We start from the raw sequence: 15,326 nt of genomic DNA, 5'->3' as shown, positions 1-15,326 counted from the left end.
AAAAAAAAAAAAAAAAAAACAAAGAAAAAGAAAAGCGTGACTTTTGTTGGCAATAAAAATCGAATTTCGGTCAATAAATTGACAAATTGACGAACGAAGAATAATTAAAACTTTCTAATTTTTATAGTCGAATTTTTCTGAGAGACAGTGTCAAAATTTAGCGTTGTCCCTCCTTTCTCGTAGATCCTACAATAGCGACACGGAGAATTTGATCTACATGCTTGACTAGTTGTCAACAATTGTTCCGATACTTCATTATCGAGGTGAAAAGCGAAGAATTTTATAACAAATTTAGAAATGTGCACGAAGAAGTTTCTGTTTAGCAGAAAGTACAAATCGTTTAAGCGTTTTAACGCGACGAATCGTTACGAAACGAGCCATTTTCAGACTCTATTCTCGATCAGCAGAATAGATAAGATAATTCCATTATCAAAACCTACGGAGTAGGATGTGTGAATGTTGCATAAATGTCTCAACAGTGATAAATCTACAGTGAGGAGGGAACTTCGGTTACTCGATTCCTCTGTAAAATATTGGCTAGAAGGAGAATTCTGTTGTGAAAAATTCACCTTTTTAAATCTTATGCTCGATATCATTATACGCGAAGATAGTAACTGCGAAAAAGGAAAGAGAAAGAAAGACTCGAAAAGGTGGGGAACAGAAGAAGAAGCGAAAGAAGACGATCGAAGAAGCGTGCACGTGAAACGAGCCGTTCGGTGTTACACGAACCATGATTCCTTTCGTTTACATTGTTAAACCGTGAATCGATAGCGCAACAATGATAATCAGACTGCGGATATTTATGCCTCCATGGGAAATTCAATGCTGCAAATATGCACGTAATATGCAAAAGAAAAAAAAAAAAAAAAATACGGGGTCGCGGGAGAGGAACGCGATAACCGATTGCTTTCGCCGATTTCTTTTCTTTTTTTTTTTTTTTCGATCTTACCACCGATTTCTGAATTAATTCTCACATCCGGAAATGGTTTTACATACTGTAACTAATTTGTTACACACTGTTAACTAATCTTACATACCGTGTGTCACACAAAAACGAAAGAGTAACAATAATTTGTAACACAATTGTTTCGAATCCCAGCTGTTTAATTTTAATAAATCCCATTGTTGCGAAAGGACGAAAGATCCCAGGGTCTACAGCGTACTTTTCACTTCACATTTTGTTCATTGAATTTAGAAAACCATCGGACTTGAACGAAACCCGCGATAACAGATTGATTATTAAAGGACAAGATTCTTACCTTCGTGAACATCGGTTTTCCGTGATGCGTGACCATAACGCAGTTATCACAGTCGAGGGTTATGCTGGTATTGTGAAATGATTCCTTCGGGTGTTTCAAATTGTAGTAAAGTTCCGTCACTCCGCCCTCGAATATCGAACGGAAGTACCTAGGTATTAACGTCCTGCCTATCGCTGCAAGCATAAACGAATGGATGATCAGTACCAACCGCGATCGAACGCAGTCCGCAGACATATTCGTCGGGGGAAATGAAGAAAATCCGGTATTCGTGTAATTCCTTCGCCGTGTTCCTGTTTTGCCTTCCGGGAACGTTCGAAGGCAAAACATCGAACACAGGATGAAACAGAGACAGAGAAACAGATAAATAAAGAAATAGATAGATAGATAGATAGATAGATAAATAGATAGATAGATGGGAAAAGAAAGGGTCGAAGAAATTAAAAAATTTTAAATTGGAGATGGAATCTGCGAAAGAGAAACTGGCTATATTTTCCAAAATTGTGCACACTTGTACTTGCGTACGATTAAAAAACGACGAAAGAAGGGACAGATAAATAAAGAAATGGACAGACAGATAGATAAATAAAGAAATGGACAGATAGATAGACAGATAAATAGAAAAATTTTAAATTGGAGATAGAGTCTACAACAGAGAGATTGGAATTTTTCAAAATTCTGCGCACACGTACTTACGTACAATTAAAATTTAATAAATAGCGTGACAACGAGCATCGAACGGGAGTATCGAACAATCCTCGATCGAGGATGGAGCGTATGAGATAGAGAGGATTGAAAAATTCTAGAATGGAGTCCACGAGTGAAAGATAGAAAAAGAGAGCTTTCTGGCTGCATCTTATTGCAACGGGTAATGCTCGTCCCGGAGCCTCGTCGTTTACGCTCGATGACGACGCGATGCGACGTGTAATCACGTTGTTACCGTGCATTCAGCAAACGAACACGGCGCAAGACATTAAAATCCACCGGCTGCAAAATTGCTCGCTGTGGTGGCACGTAATTATTTAGAACGTTGCGTGCGTGCCGGTTTGTAACACGTGTGTATGTATGTATGTATATACGTGGACCAGAGACGAGGACAATGGACCATGAAGAAGAAGAACGAGAAACCGGCCAACCGGAGGGGCTCGTATCGTCTCGTTTGGCCATCGCGAAATGCGTTCTCCGCGTTTCTAAACAACGTCACGGCAACCGTGTGCGTGTCACACGTTAACGTGGAATCTCCTCAAAACGTCTCGCCGCGTGTGCATCAGAGATTTTTCGACTTGACGATACTTGTGAACTCCATCCTAACTGAGAGAAGCGACAGTGAAGAGATTTCTCTGTCTCTTCTTGCTGCGTATTTAACAAAAATCTACTTGTAGAAACGTATCGTCCACGCTGAAGCAACAGGATGAAATGGACATCTCGATTTTCAATATTTTGCGTAGGTTTCGAGGCAAGCGATAAATTTTTCACATGTTCTGCATATGATAAATTTTGTTTCTTTTTTCTCTTTTTTTAATTTTCATTAAAATCTTTAGTGAAACGTGAAAATATCTCAAGGGAACATTCAGCAACGAATGGTAGTTTTTTCGTGAGACGTAATTATTGTTTCAGCGGGGACGAAGATTTAAAGCGAATTTTACTGATGCTTAATTACAAATACAGTACATTTCTAATTGATCCGTCGTTTTACACGGGAGTCATTCCATAAATTATAAACAACGTATTTTAGTTAAATGGAATAGCTTGACAGTGGAAGACAATGAATTAAAAAAAAAAAAAAAGAAAAAACAAAAGCTACGTATATCTTTTAAAAACGAGAAAGTGACAGATACTTACTGTATCTCTTGGGACCATCCTCCAAGCAGAACGTGAGGGTTAAGGTTGCATCGTCCTCGAAGAATTCGGTCGCGAACGCGTCCCACCAGAGATTGTCGCTCTCCTGTAACAGAAACAAAAACCTACGTGATAATCGTGTCGCAGGCGGGCAAATCATCGCCGATGCCAACTTTGTGTTTCCAGAACGCCAACTTGGTGGTCAAATCGGCCGATTATGTTCGATGGCATCGTTGCTGGCCATCAGCGAACAGAATCGCGGGCACGATGTCTGATTTCCAGCCTAATCTGTGATCGCACGGTACAAATGGCTGACAATGATTTCCGCAGCGAGCAAACGCCGGAGCGGGCGCGGAAAAAAGCTCGCGAGCAACACGGACTTGACTTTTCTCGCGGCCCTGCTCCCGGGCTACGACTATGTCGTTTCAAGTATATTCGTGTTGCTCTACATATATATTGGCGTTTCGTCGCGGCATGAATATTTATAGGCGCCGATACGGAACGGTTTGAAATTTTTACGTCGTAAACGTAGCTCGTCACCTCGTGAAAACCCGATCGGCCATGGAACGCGTGCTCTCGTTTTCTCTCGCTCGCTCTCGCTCGTTCGCCGTACGAATTATTACGGTCACGCTAATAAACACGCGTAAATACGTGGAAAACACGAACAAGCTCGATTAAGAAAACCGGGTTTACCACTAGATTCTTCCGAGGCACGTGCGAGATTGCTATGCCTCGCGAAAGTGTTTAAACCTTGTGCAATAAATTTGAGGATATATCCAGAGATTCTGTGATATTTATATACATTTAGTATTGTATAATAAATATATTATAATAAATTTATATTTAGTATATATATAAAAATACGTATATTTATATATATTATATTTAGTATATATAGTATGTTCGTAATCTCAATTAACGTTAATTACACTCAGCAACTTAAAATAAAAGGAACATCACGAATAACAAAATTACGTTGGAGTCTTCAGTTTCCAACTTGTTTCCGTTTGTCAATTCATGGGGTTGATCAATGTACGTTTTAAATAACTTAATCATTTCTTTAATCAAATAAATTAATTGCCACGCATGAGGCCAATGTATAATCGAATTCGTCTGTAGCGCATTTTGATCGAAATTGAGTTAACAGTGATAATTCTGCAATCCATATCGTCACGTGTTTGAAACGTATCAAGAAAAAGAAGAAAAGAAAAAAGATTTGAAGCTTGGTTTAGAAGTGGGAGTAACAGTTTTACGAGTTTACACTTGACAAAATTATTTTAAACTTCTCATTCGAACAGGTTTCTCAAAATTCTCAATATTCGTGTATATTTTCAATTTTAATATCCTAATATTCACGAGGTACGAGAGGAACGTACGAATTTCGATTTTCAGTTTCGCTAAACACTCCATTGTTTGCATAATTTCGCCCAGAAAAGGAAAGGAGGATCGTTCGTAACTGAGGAGCACGTTGTTCGCGATCGTGGCTATTTCTCGTTTGTCACAAAGCTCCAGCGAATGCAAAGGAGAGGTCAACGATCATTCCCCGACGATTTGTCCGCGTTTTCTCCGAAATAACGCGAGCTTCGCGAGAGAGAGAGAGAGAGAGAGAGAAGAAAGGAACAGGAATATCGAGACGGACGATCGAGTTTCCGGAGTCTGCGACGACGCGGCGCGACGTTGAGACTTAAGAAAGAAAAGAAGGAGGCTGGAGCGAGGTCACGTGCAGAAAAATAATAATAAGAGCGAAGGGGAGGAGAGAGAGAGAGAGAGAAACTGAGTGAGTGAGTGGATGCGGTGTGGGTGAAGCTGGATGCATAATTGAATGAAAGCGCAGCGAACAAGCGCGTCCAGAGCCAAGGGGTAGTTCCTGCGAGCGAGAGGGGACGAAATGCTATAATTTCAAGCCAGACAGTCATGCGTTATTCAGCGACGAGTATAGGCCGCCTCTGTCTTCTCTTCGTTCTCTCTCTCTCTCTCTCTCTCTCTCTGTCTCTCTCGTGCTTTCCTTCTTCTCATTCTAATCTTCCAGCTAACGCGTCTTTGAACCATACTTAACCCTCTGTTTCAAGTTTGACGTAACTAATAATCATCGCGACTCTGTACCGATAATCATACGTATGAAAAATGCAATTTTCAGAATACAAATGGACACACGGTTGTTTAACTTTTAGTTTAAAGAACATTTCGAGAAATTGCTCGAGTTTTCGGCTTCAGATTCCGGACGTGTAAATCGAGATGTGCATCCCTGTACGCAAGTATCAACCCCTTCGCTGTTGTTGCCCGCGCGAGCGCGAAATATCGAAATTTAATTAAACAGCTATAGAAAGCTGAGATTGTTCTAAGAATTATTATCTAATTTGGAACTTGCGTAAGGATAAACAGGGATTACAGAATCTTAAGATAAATAGAGAATAAGCGGGTTCAAAGTTGCAATTAAAATTTCTACGTATGGAATAACTAGGGCGCGAATTTTCACGATGAAATGTGAAAATATATTTTGTAGAGTATGTTTTATCTAGCTTCTATTCTTTAAAACCCAAGTTTCTATAACTGTTCACGCTCAATTCCTTCTTGTTCATATCAATCGTGCCCTTTCGGTCGTTCGCTTCATGTTTCCTATTTTTTATTTCAATTTTAGCAATTGCGCTGTTGATTTTCCTATTCTGTTTGCTCTTAATCCAAATCGAACCCTTCCTTGAATTATTTCATTCCTATTCCACAGTCTTCGAAATCGTTACGTGTAAACGTTATTCGCAATGAATTTAATCTAAAATTCCAAAGAAGTATTAAAGTTTGAATCATCTGATTCATCTGAAAATAATAGAGCGCCTTTTAGAGCACAAAGAGACGGAGTACAATCTCGTGTGATCATAAAATTCATGGCTTTTACTGCGAGAACATGTTTTGCGACTCTTTTCACGCAATTTAATGTTCAGGAGACTTTGCACTTTTAAGCCAGGCGAAACGCTTGTGTCGATATAAATAGATTATTATTTGTCATACCACCGTTGTATTCGTACAAAAAAAAAAAAAATTAATATACAAGTTTTCCACGCTTTAATTTCAATATTCTAATCGCGCGTTTTCACGCGGAAACAAATGAGCGAAAGAACACCATTTGCCGAGAGAAAATCAATTTGACTTTCAATTGTAGTAACGCCAACGTGACCTTCAGTTTCCGCAAACTCGTATATAGTGATTGCAAAAATTACGAATTTACCGTCACGTCAGAATCTTCATTATCATCGGTTGATTTAATGCACTTTAAGATGTTTAACTGCGCAGAATAAAATTAATACACTATCAACGAACGAGCAAATGATACAGGAAAGAACACAAGCTTTCACTTATATACTTTGCGAAATCTTTGCGCACAAAAATTTCTGCGAAACATGACAAAAAGGTTACTAACTTACATTCTAACTTTTCTGACGACTCGAGGAGAAACGAAGTTAGTTTATGTTTTCGAAGATCTTGTATAGATCTTGCTACGGAGTGTACCAGTTTCTAAAATCGAGAACGATGACAATAAATACGCAAATACACAAGATCAATACCATAATAGATGATCGATTAGCCAGGAGTCTCCGCATCTCGACGTAATACAAAAATCTCTCTCTCTCTCTCTCTCTGACAACATTAAACATTAGACAAATCTGGCGTCACCGACAATGATAACAAAACGTAGGAGCGCTGATTGATCCCTCTCGCGAGAGAAAAGGGACGGGACAATCGGTTTTCAGGGAGGTCCACGTGCGGCCAGCGCGGAAGATTTATTTCGGAGCGGTAAGCCGCGTCCCGGTGCCAAATCAAGCAAACTGTTGCCACTCACGCGCGAATTGATATTTCTGGCAAGCGCGGAGCTCCATAGCCGGCTGAAATCGGCGAGGAATGCCGAGTCGATCAAAATAGATCTGAAAGATCGACGCCGATCGAACGAAGAAAGCCAAGACCTCTTGCGAGAAGCTGCTTTCCGCTGCTGTACGCCAAAAGACGCGACCTGATCTTGCAACCAGTAAGGAAGACGAGGGGGAAAAGAGGCTATCAGGCTTACTTACGCGTCGCGAGTAAGTGTCCGCAATTTTCTGGAAACGTAATTCTCTCGTATAGCTCTCGCTCTCGGCCGCTCGCGGTTATCGTTATCCCCGTGCGTGATTACAGCTACGGTTAATGCCACTCGGTACGCGATACGATTATTTAGAACAGCTCGGCGGTCTGTCATTACCATCGTTGGAGAAATTTCACCGGGGCGGTATTCGGTACCGAGAATGATTTCATTCTCGCACGGGGAAAAATACAGCCTCCCGGGTCATTATGCGATCGAGGGTGGATAGAACGAGTTTCAACGTTGTACTTTTCGCTCGAAAAATATTCTCGCGGAGATGAAAGTATCAGCGGTGAACGAAAGGAAGTTTAAAACTGTCTATATGATGTTTTATACTTGTACACGTAGTATGTATATATGTATATACTTTCATATTTGACATTAATGATAATCATTCGTTGCGTAAATTCGTCTTATAAAAATTGATTTCTAAGCTTTCTCTAATGCTTAGTGATCGTTGTATAATAAATAGACTGCCGATTGTACCCGAGGGAATAAAATTTGTTTCATCTGTTGAATATCGTGAACATTTTCAACATTTCTGTACGTTACGTCTGTCTCTTTGCGTCGTTAGTTTTCTCACGCGTAGCTTAATAATGAAACACGTATCGAAGAAATTCAAAAAGAAATCTACAAAATTTCCATGAGAAGTCCACGAGTTTTGTAATTTCAGTAACTAGCATGTGAAAGGTATGAGTAGACAGTAACACGAGCAAAATAATATCAATCCTTCAAATTAGTTGACTTTATCAAACGACGTTTACCACAAAATAGATATTACCATTTACCTCATTCTCGATTACCTTACCGATCATTAAAAAAAATAGCTGGCGCGACTCGCGCAGCTGTAGCTCTTCGAAAATTTTAATCAAAGTATCTCCGGAGCAGCGGCACGCTCTACGCGAAAGTTAGATCGATACGTAACGCGAGCTCGTGCCGGCGGAAATCACCAAAAACAACAAGCCGCAAGTAAAACTCGCTCGTTCGCGAGTTTCGAATTCTCGAATCTTACTACCACCGGGCCCCGCTGGTGGTCGAAGAACGACCGAAGGAATTCACGAAAACTTGACCGATTCAAACTCGAACTGGAACTTTCAACTATCATAGGATAGTGCGCACTCAACTCGGATAGTTTCGTCCAGACCAATTATTCTTTCGGGAAAATAACGCGACGATATTTAACGCGGCTGAGCTGCACGCGTGATCGATCGGTTGACAACGTTACGATTTCCACCGTACGCTAGTCACCTTTCTCTGGTCCGTTGGATCGATCGTTCGCGCAGTTTAAGAATCGACCCTGCTTTCAACGTAATTCTACCTTTCCCACGCCTGCAGCGTATAAACCTTCTAATTGATATACACACGCCAAGATCAACGTTCTCGCGAGCACTTTCCACCCCATCGGAAAATAATTCTCCCGATACTGAGTGCGATGAGGAGGGATTTTTATTGGGAATTTTTCATCATAGAAAAATTGCGCAAAATCGCAATCGCGAGATCTCTTCAGTCTCTGCAGTGAAATTTATTTTATCTTCTTTTATTAAATTTATTTCCTTCGAAGTTGCTTCTAATTGCCATCTAATTTAGTTTGATTAATTCTTCAATGCATAATGTTCTCATTTGACGACGTTTAAGTGTATGTTACTGCACGATGTGTTTTATTGTACATGGTGCTAACTACCAAGAATATAAAACATTGGAATAAAAATTGGGCATTCGTTTGAGAAAGAATTAATATAACACGAATTTAGTGAAATTATTACAAATTATTAATAGATTTGTATGAGAAATTTACTAAATTGTATTGTTATGAGTAACTACAGGAAAGAGAAAATATACAATACCACATACTACTCAATAATCTATTGAATATATTTTACATGTATTTGTTACTCTTGTCGAATATCATATAATTATGTATTCCAAAAATACAACATGTTTTTCTACCATTTATTCTAAATTACTTATTTCCTTTCTGCAAATTTCTCGTTCTTCCAAATCTAAAGCATTATCAACAAAATTCATGTTTTTATGAATACACGAAATTTTACGATATTTTATTTCAATATTTTCATTCAATTTTGATGTATTTAATATACTTTTTTTTTTTTTCTTTAATTCTCCATAAACGTACGAACACGCACAGTCTAATTATTAGGCCAAAGTATTTTAGAGAACATTTTTCAATTTGCCAGACGAATCGCGAGAGCATAATCTGCGAGTGAAAATACAAAAAAAAAAAAGAAAGGAAAAAAATGGAGCAAAAATGCAGTTACGAAGTTTCGTTGTACGCGCTTTATTACGAAGTTACAAGCAAATATTGAACGTAGCCTGAAATGGATTCTGCATTACAAAATATGGAAGATCGATCGTATTCACTCGTATTTGTACAATAAGTAACGCCGATTGATTAAAATGTTTAAAATTCCCATTTTAAAACACCGCGTCACCGTGCATTTATATGACGACGAATTATAAAATTTTCACACAACTCGTGTATCTTAAGAAAGAATTTTCACGCGTGCAGTCCAGTTCAAGTTCCCTTTTACACGTTCTACGCTCTAGGTTCGAGCATTTGTTTATTAACTTTATAATGAAGCGTTTCCAACAAAACTCTGTGCAATATTGCTTCCTAACTTAAATCCCCTCCCCGCCCTTGCAATTTGTTCGGAAAAATGGAAAACATCAACGAAACAATTTACTCGTAAATACAACACACACACAAAGGTGACTAGCGTGTTTTTCATTTCTAATGAGAAATTTAAAAAAAATATATAGCGGACGAATTTTCTATTGTTACATCTTATTGCTCTTTTCAATTTTCTACGTATTTTATCTCACACGAAAAAAAAAGAAAGGAAACATGTGTTAAAATGGATTATCCAAGGTTTTATGGAATATAAATTAAGCATAAATTAAAAGGCTGTATTATTTATAAAAAAAAAAGCGCTGGATAGTATAGAATAACAAAATTAATCTAAAAGCAATATATTGTATCTCTATGTATATTGCATTTGTATGTTCCATTCTAGATAAAACCAGATATTAAAAGAGATTTTGCCGACGAGTTTATGAAATCGTTGCATAATTGACCAAAAAAAAAAAAAAAATGTCCCTAGAATTCTCCACTTTCCCTCGTACACAAAAGTAGCAAATAAAACAGTACGATAATATTCTGAAACAGATTTTACAAAGTATCAAACTATCTTCGAAACCTATCGAAATTTCTCCTACACGTTTTCACACGAATCCCACAGTTGTGCCTCGCTTCGAAGTATAAAACGAGAAATGAAGAATCATTCGCGGGGTGGGGAAATTAGTGCCAGGAGTTAGTACAACAAGGACGGAGGGGTAGGAACGGGGGGCGATGTCGCGTAGCGCGACAAGTTGTTCGAATCGATTTTTCGAAACACCGGGGGAGGGCCGTTACCGGCGAGATTCGACGGGGCAAAAAATCGCGGCGATAGCCGGAGAAAAGCGCGACAACGGGGCAAGAAATTCAATCTCGATCCTCTGTCGGCTCAGGGGGAGAAAGGAGGGAAACGCGTCGCGGCGCCGGAGACACACAAATCATCGCTGATTTCCACGATGTGCCTGGACAAAGCAGCGTAATACGCGCTCTTTTGGCCGGCGTATTAGCCGGAGTTAAATTCAATTTGTCCGGGCCGAAGTAATCCTGGTGCAGAAAGGGACAGACAGACAGACAGACAGAAGGGGGAGGAGAGAGAGAGAGAGAGAGAGAGAATAGGAGGAGAAAAAACGTGAAAATCCGGGACGTCGTTGCATCGTAATAACCGAGTCGTCAGAGAAACGAACCGGGAAAACCCGGGCGACCCGGCAATCCAAATAAAATAGAAATTAAGTTAGGTTTTGTGAATTCGAACTCGAAACTCCCTCGTGTTCGTTACGTTTTTTTTTTTTTTTTTTACGTTTCTTTCACGTTCGGCGAAATTCGCGCTGCGTCGCGAAAGTACTCGAGTACTCGCAGTCGTGGGCAACTTCGACGCGTGCATCTGTGTGCTTGTTGTTCGCGCAATATCTGATAATTTTATTAGTAATATAATAAAACTGATCAAGGACAGATCAATCGGAAAATATGGCACGAAAGTCTGTGAATACGAACTCGTCGTAAAAATTTTACGCGTCATAACGCGTATTATGTTTATGTAATAATAGGAAGAAAATTAATCCATCAATTTCATCGTTCGTACGAAATATGAATTTTCACGTGCAGCCGAATATGCAGGAAAATACTAGAACAATAGCAGTAGATATATATAATAATCTGAATAACATAATAGCAATGACGATTTTTCTTTTTTATATACGATTTTGGTACGAGACGAAATATTTATACCAGTTACTGCGCTACTTCTTCGTGTTTTATATACGTTATAGTAACGCGCCACTTGTTTGTTACGAAACTTTAAGAGAATTCAGCTTCTTCTGCAAAGTTTCTGTCTTTGAATTTAACGAGTCTTCTTTCCAGCCGAGTAACCGTATTAAAATTCTCCCTCTTGGCTACCGAGCAGCATCGAAATTCGAAAAATCAATATAGGCGAACTTACGTCTCTCCTCCTCCGCGATCTGCGGTACACGTGTACATCGGCGAATTTTTACAACAGTATGGGAGGGTTGCTGCTGAATTGGGCATCCGAAAGTTTATACACGGGAAGACGAAGTCGCAACGAAAAACCGAGAGGTCCGACATTTATATACCGGACCTCTTCTCAAATCAGCAAAGTTTCGAAAGAGACTCGGAGTCATCGGCAGAGACTCGCTCGGTGGAGGAAAAGAGGGACCAGAGCTAGAGCGGAGAAAACCAAGGGGAGAAAGAAGTAAAAGAGAAAACAGTGGCGACACCCTGGTCAAAGGGAGAAGCTCGTCTCGATTCCGATCAATTCCAGTTCGAAAAATTCCGGCTCGAGGACGAAATAGAATCCGTTGTCCAATTCTGTTTTTAAAGAAAAGCTGTCGTTCGCCGTGAATAAATACATTTTGAGAGTGATCGATTTCTCACACAGAGATTTTTCAAAAATTCTCGAACAATTTCTCAAAAATATCGCCCGTATAGACTGTGATAGTTTCCTCTGTGCGCAATGCAGCGACGATCAAACGAAGGTTTAAAGAGTAAAACGAAGGGAGAAGAACGGTGTAATTTTATGAGGCTGAATTATAGTTGACAAGGGAAACGGACACGTGATAAAATTGAACAGACGAGTGTTTAACGAGTGAAAGAGACACGTTCGAATAAAAATTTCATTCGCACACGTGTATGAAATATCAATTTCAAACATTCTTTCGTTCGCCGCTGCGCGAACCTCTGTCTCAAAAATAATCGAACTTTTTCGAAAATAGTAAAGCGCAGGTATTATTATGGGAGAGAGATGTGTTATTCTATCCGAGTGATACAACGTCCCTTTCCTTTCGTGGATATTTCGATCCCCGCGAACTTGGCAAAAACACGACGAATAGCGCAGCATTTTAATTTTCTTTGCTGGAAAAAGCGAACCAACAGCGAACGCACGAATACGAAATATTATTTCACAATGTGCACAGTGTCGCTTTAAATGCTATAACTCACCTTCTGGCCAAAATGACCAAAATGTTACGAGATTTAGATAGAAAACAAACGAAGAATGTATCCCTCGACGATGAAATTTTCGTGCAACAATATAACGATATCCGTTACCCTGAAAAATCATTCAAACCCGTAAATCTTGTAACGAATCCATAAAATCGACGCACTGATCAATTCTGATTACTCTGCTCCAGTTCAAGTGCTAATTCCATTCGCGCGAGATCTGCTTATTTCTCGGACCGATCCCGTAACGTAAGATACGCTCGTGTTTCTCGAAATTTTGGCTATTAATTCCCATATTTCCCACGAGGCGAACGTGTCTCTTAACAAATCAAAAAACGTAGAAGCAGAGGACCAAGTGAAGGAAAAGAAACGAAAGAAAGAAAATAGAAAACAGAAAATAACAGGGGAAAATAGCCGGGGCACCTTGTATTATCCGAATCGTTCCCGATCCTCCGTCCTAGAAACGATTCGCCGCCAATAATTTCTCCCACTCTTCTGCACCCTTCCCCCCTTCTCTGTCTCTCTTCGCCTCCTATCTCTCTCTCTCTCTCTCTCTCCGCTCTTCTGCTGGCTGCATTTTTTTTTCCCTTCCATTTTTCGCCTGGCAGGGCGTCGCTCTTTGTGCAGCCTGTACTGCGCCGGGGTTGCCGTTGGCTTTTCACCCGGACTGTACCACCCTACTGTTGTTAGGGGGGTGTGGGGAGACTAGGGGTGGTATATGATCGTGTATATACGCCGGCGGGAAAGTATTGTCGGCGCGCTCCACCTCTCCATTTTCTTACGAAAATCGGTTCGGCGGTGTTAACGGGAACGGATCCCGGCGATAGCTATATCGAAAAATCGGGAAAATTCGGGCGGTCAGGGCCATCATTTTTGAGAAATTTCCAAGCAACGGCTGGCCGGTTCATAGACGCGGAGAGATTTCTCTCTGGACAGTCGGCCTGGGACAAAACTCTTCCGGCCGATCGGAGTATATACGGCCCGGGGCGGCGGCGAGAGGGGCGAGCCTGGGAGGGAGAACCAGGGGATGGGGGGTACAATATGGGTTATCGAGGGGGCCCCACCCCCGGGGGAGAGCAGGGGCCCTCATTTTATTACCCAGGCTCCCATAGAGGTTCTCAACCTTCCCTCCTCGTCGATCCACCGCCACGCTTTTTCTCCTCTATCTTCTCTCTTCTCTCCGGTCTCTTTCCGTGAAACGTTCTCTTTGCCTCCTCCGTGTTCTCCACCAACCTCCTCCTCATCCTTTTCCTCCTTGCTATCCTCTTGCTTTTACCGTCCTTTTCCCCTCCTCCTCCTCCTCCTCCTTCTCCTCCTCCTCCTTCTCCCCCTCCCCCTCCCCCTCCGTCGTCGTATCCATTCTGTTTCCCTCTGTTTTTCGTTTCATATGTTTTCGGACTTCTTTCGTTCTTTCCCTCCGGTATGCCGGCGAGCTGATCGATGCGAATATTTCTACGAGATAATATTTTTCGGAATGAACGGTGCGCGGGACAGCGAGCGGATGCGTTGATGAATAATTGCATGAATTTCTGCCGCGTTATTTTCGCCCGGCTCGGCGACTCGAAACGAAAGCAGCCGCGAATGGCCGCGCGCCTGTTTCACGATCGAAAAGTTCGTCTTCGGTAGACGATACAGAGGATATAGTAGTTTTCGGGCTGGTGTTCGAAGATTTTCCAAGACTTTCGAATGGACTTTCGAACGGAGATCCAAGCGGAGCGAGAGGGACAGAGCGATTTTACGTCGGGATTATCTTTTCGCTCTACGATTAAATATGCGCGCGTGTATCTTGAATACTTAAGAAGGGGCTGTTATTATTGTCCAGTTTAGGAATTAATATTGTTCTTTCTTGGAAGTTCGACGCATTATCAGAATCGCTTGATTTTCGATTCTGGATAGTGTATTTTTGCCTCTTTCTCGAAACGTGTACGAAACGTTAATTATTTATTAATTAAACTAGATCGAACGGCGAAACTATAGTTAGGGCGATGTGAATAAATTAAAACAAATCGGTATTAAATCGGAATTAAGCGAATTAAAATTAAATTAAAATTGTTGCACGACCAATCGTCTCTTCGAATCGTTTGATTCTTGGATCTATGCATCTTTCCCTCTTCCTTGAACGTTCAAGGGATATTTTAAAAACACTAATTATGTGGATTAATATTCATCGGTTGAACTGCTGCAGCTAAATTACTATCGTACGTTTTTTCACGAGCAAGCAGCTCGATTAATTTTTTACTGTAATTTTAAACGGATGAAAGTTTTAACACGTTGTCAACCACGTTAGAGAGTTACATTCGCATTTGAATCTGGGATTAGACGTGCCTCGAGATTTTCTTCAACGTGTCAGAAATATTGCACACGCGTATAGATTAAAGTACTAAAATCAATTAAATTAAACTAGTGCAACAATTAGCCAAACATCCGTTGATTAATTTTTCAATGGAACGGATTAAAATTTAATACAATCTCAAGCAATTTTCGTAGCTTTTCATTTGACTTTTTCATCAACACGCCTGTTTTCATCGTTCCTACAAAAAAA

General features: G+C 40.4%; 1 protein-coding gene across 4 annotated transcripts in view; it reads right to left on the bottom strand.

Moving 5' to 3' along the window:
• LOC122528437 (LIM domain-binding protein 2) overlaps window positions 1-15,326 on the bottom strand; it is a 117,667-nt gene that overhangs the window by 11,794 nt on the left and 90,547 nt on the right. For all 4 annotated transcript variants that reach the window (XM_043653531.1, XM_043653527.1, XM_043653528.1 and 1 more), the window contains exons 3-4: window positions 3,099-3,201; window positions 1,260-1,432 (exon numbers count right to left, since the gene is read on the bottom strand). In XM_043653531.1, coding sequence (XP_043509466.1) covers window positions 1,260-1,432; window positions 3,099-3,201 — 276 coding nt within the window. The remainder of the gene's footprint in view (window positions 1-1,259; window positions 1,433-3,098; window positions 3,202-15,326) is intronic.

The sequence above is a fragment of the Frieseomelitta varia genome, unplaced genomic scaffold, assembly GCF_011392965.1.
Source record: "Frieseomelitta varia isolate USP_RPSP 00005682 unplaced genomic scaffold, Fvar_1.2 scaffold_250, whole genome shotgun sequence".
NCBI lineage: Eukaryota > Metazoa > Arthropoda > Insecta > Hymenoptera > Apidae > Frieseomelitta > Frieseomelitta varia.
This window is presented reverse-complemented; position numbering and strand designations above follow the sequence as displayed.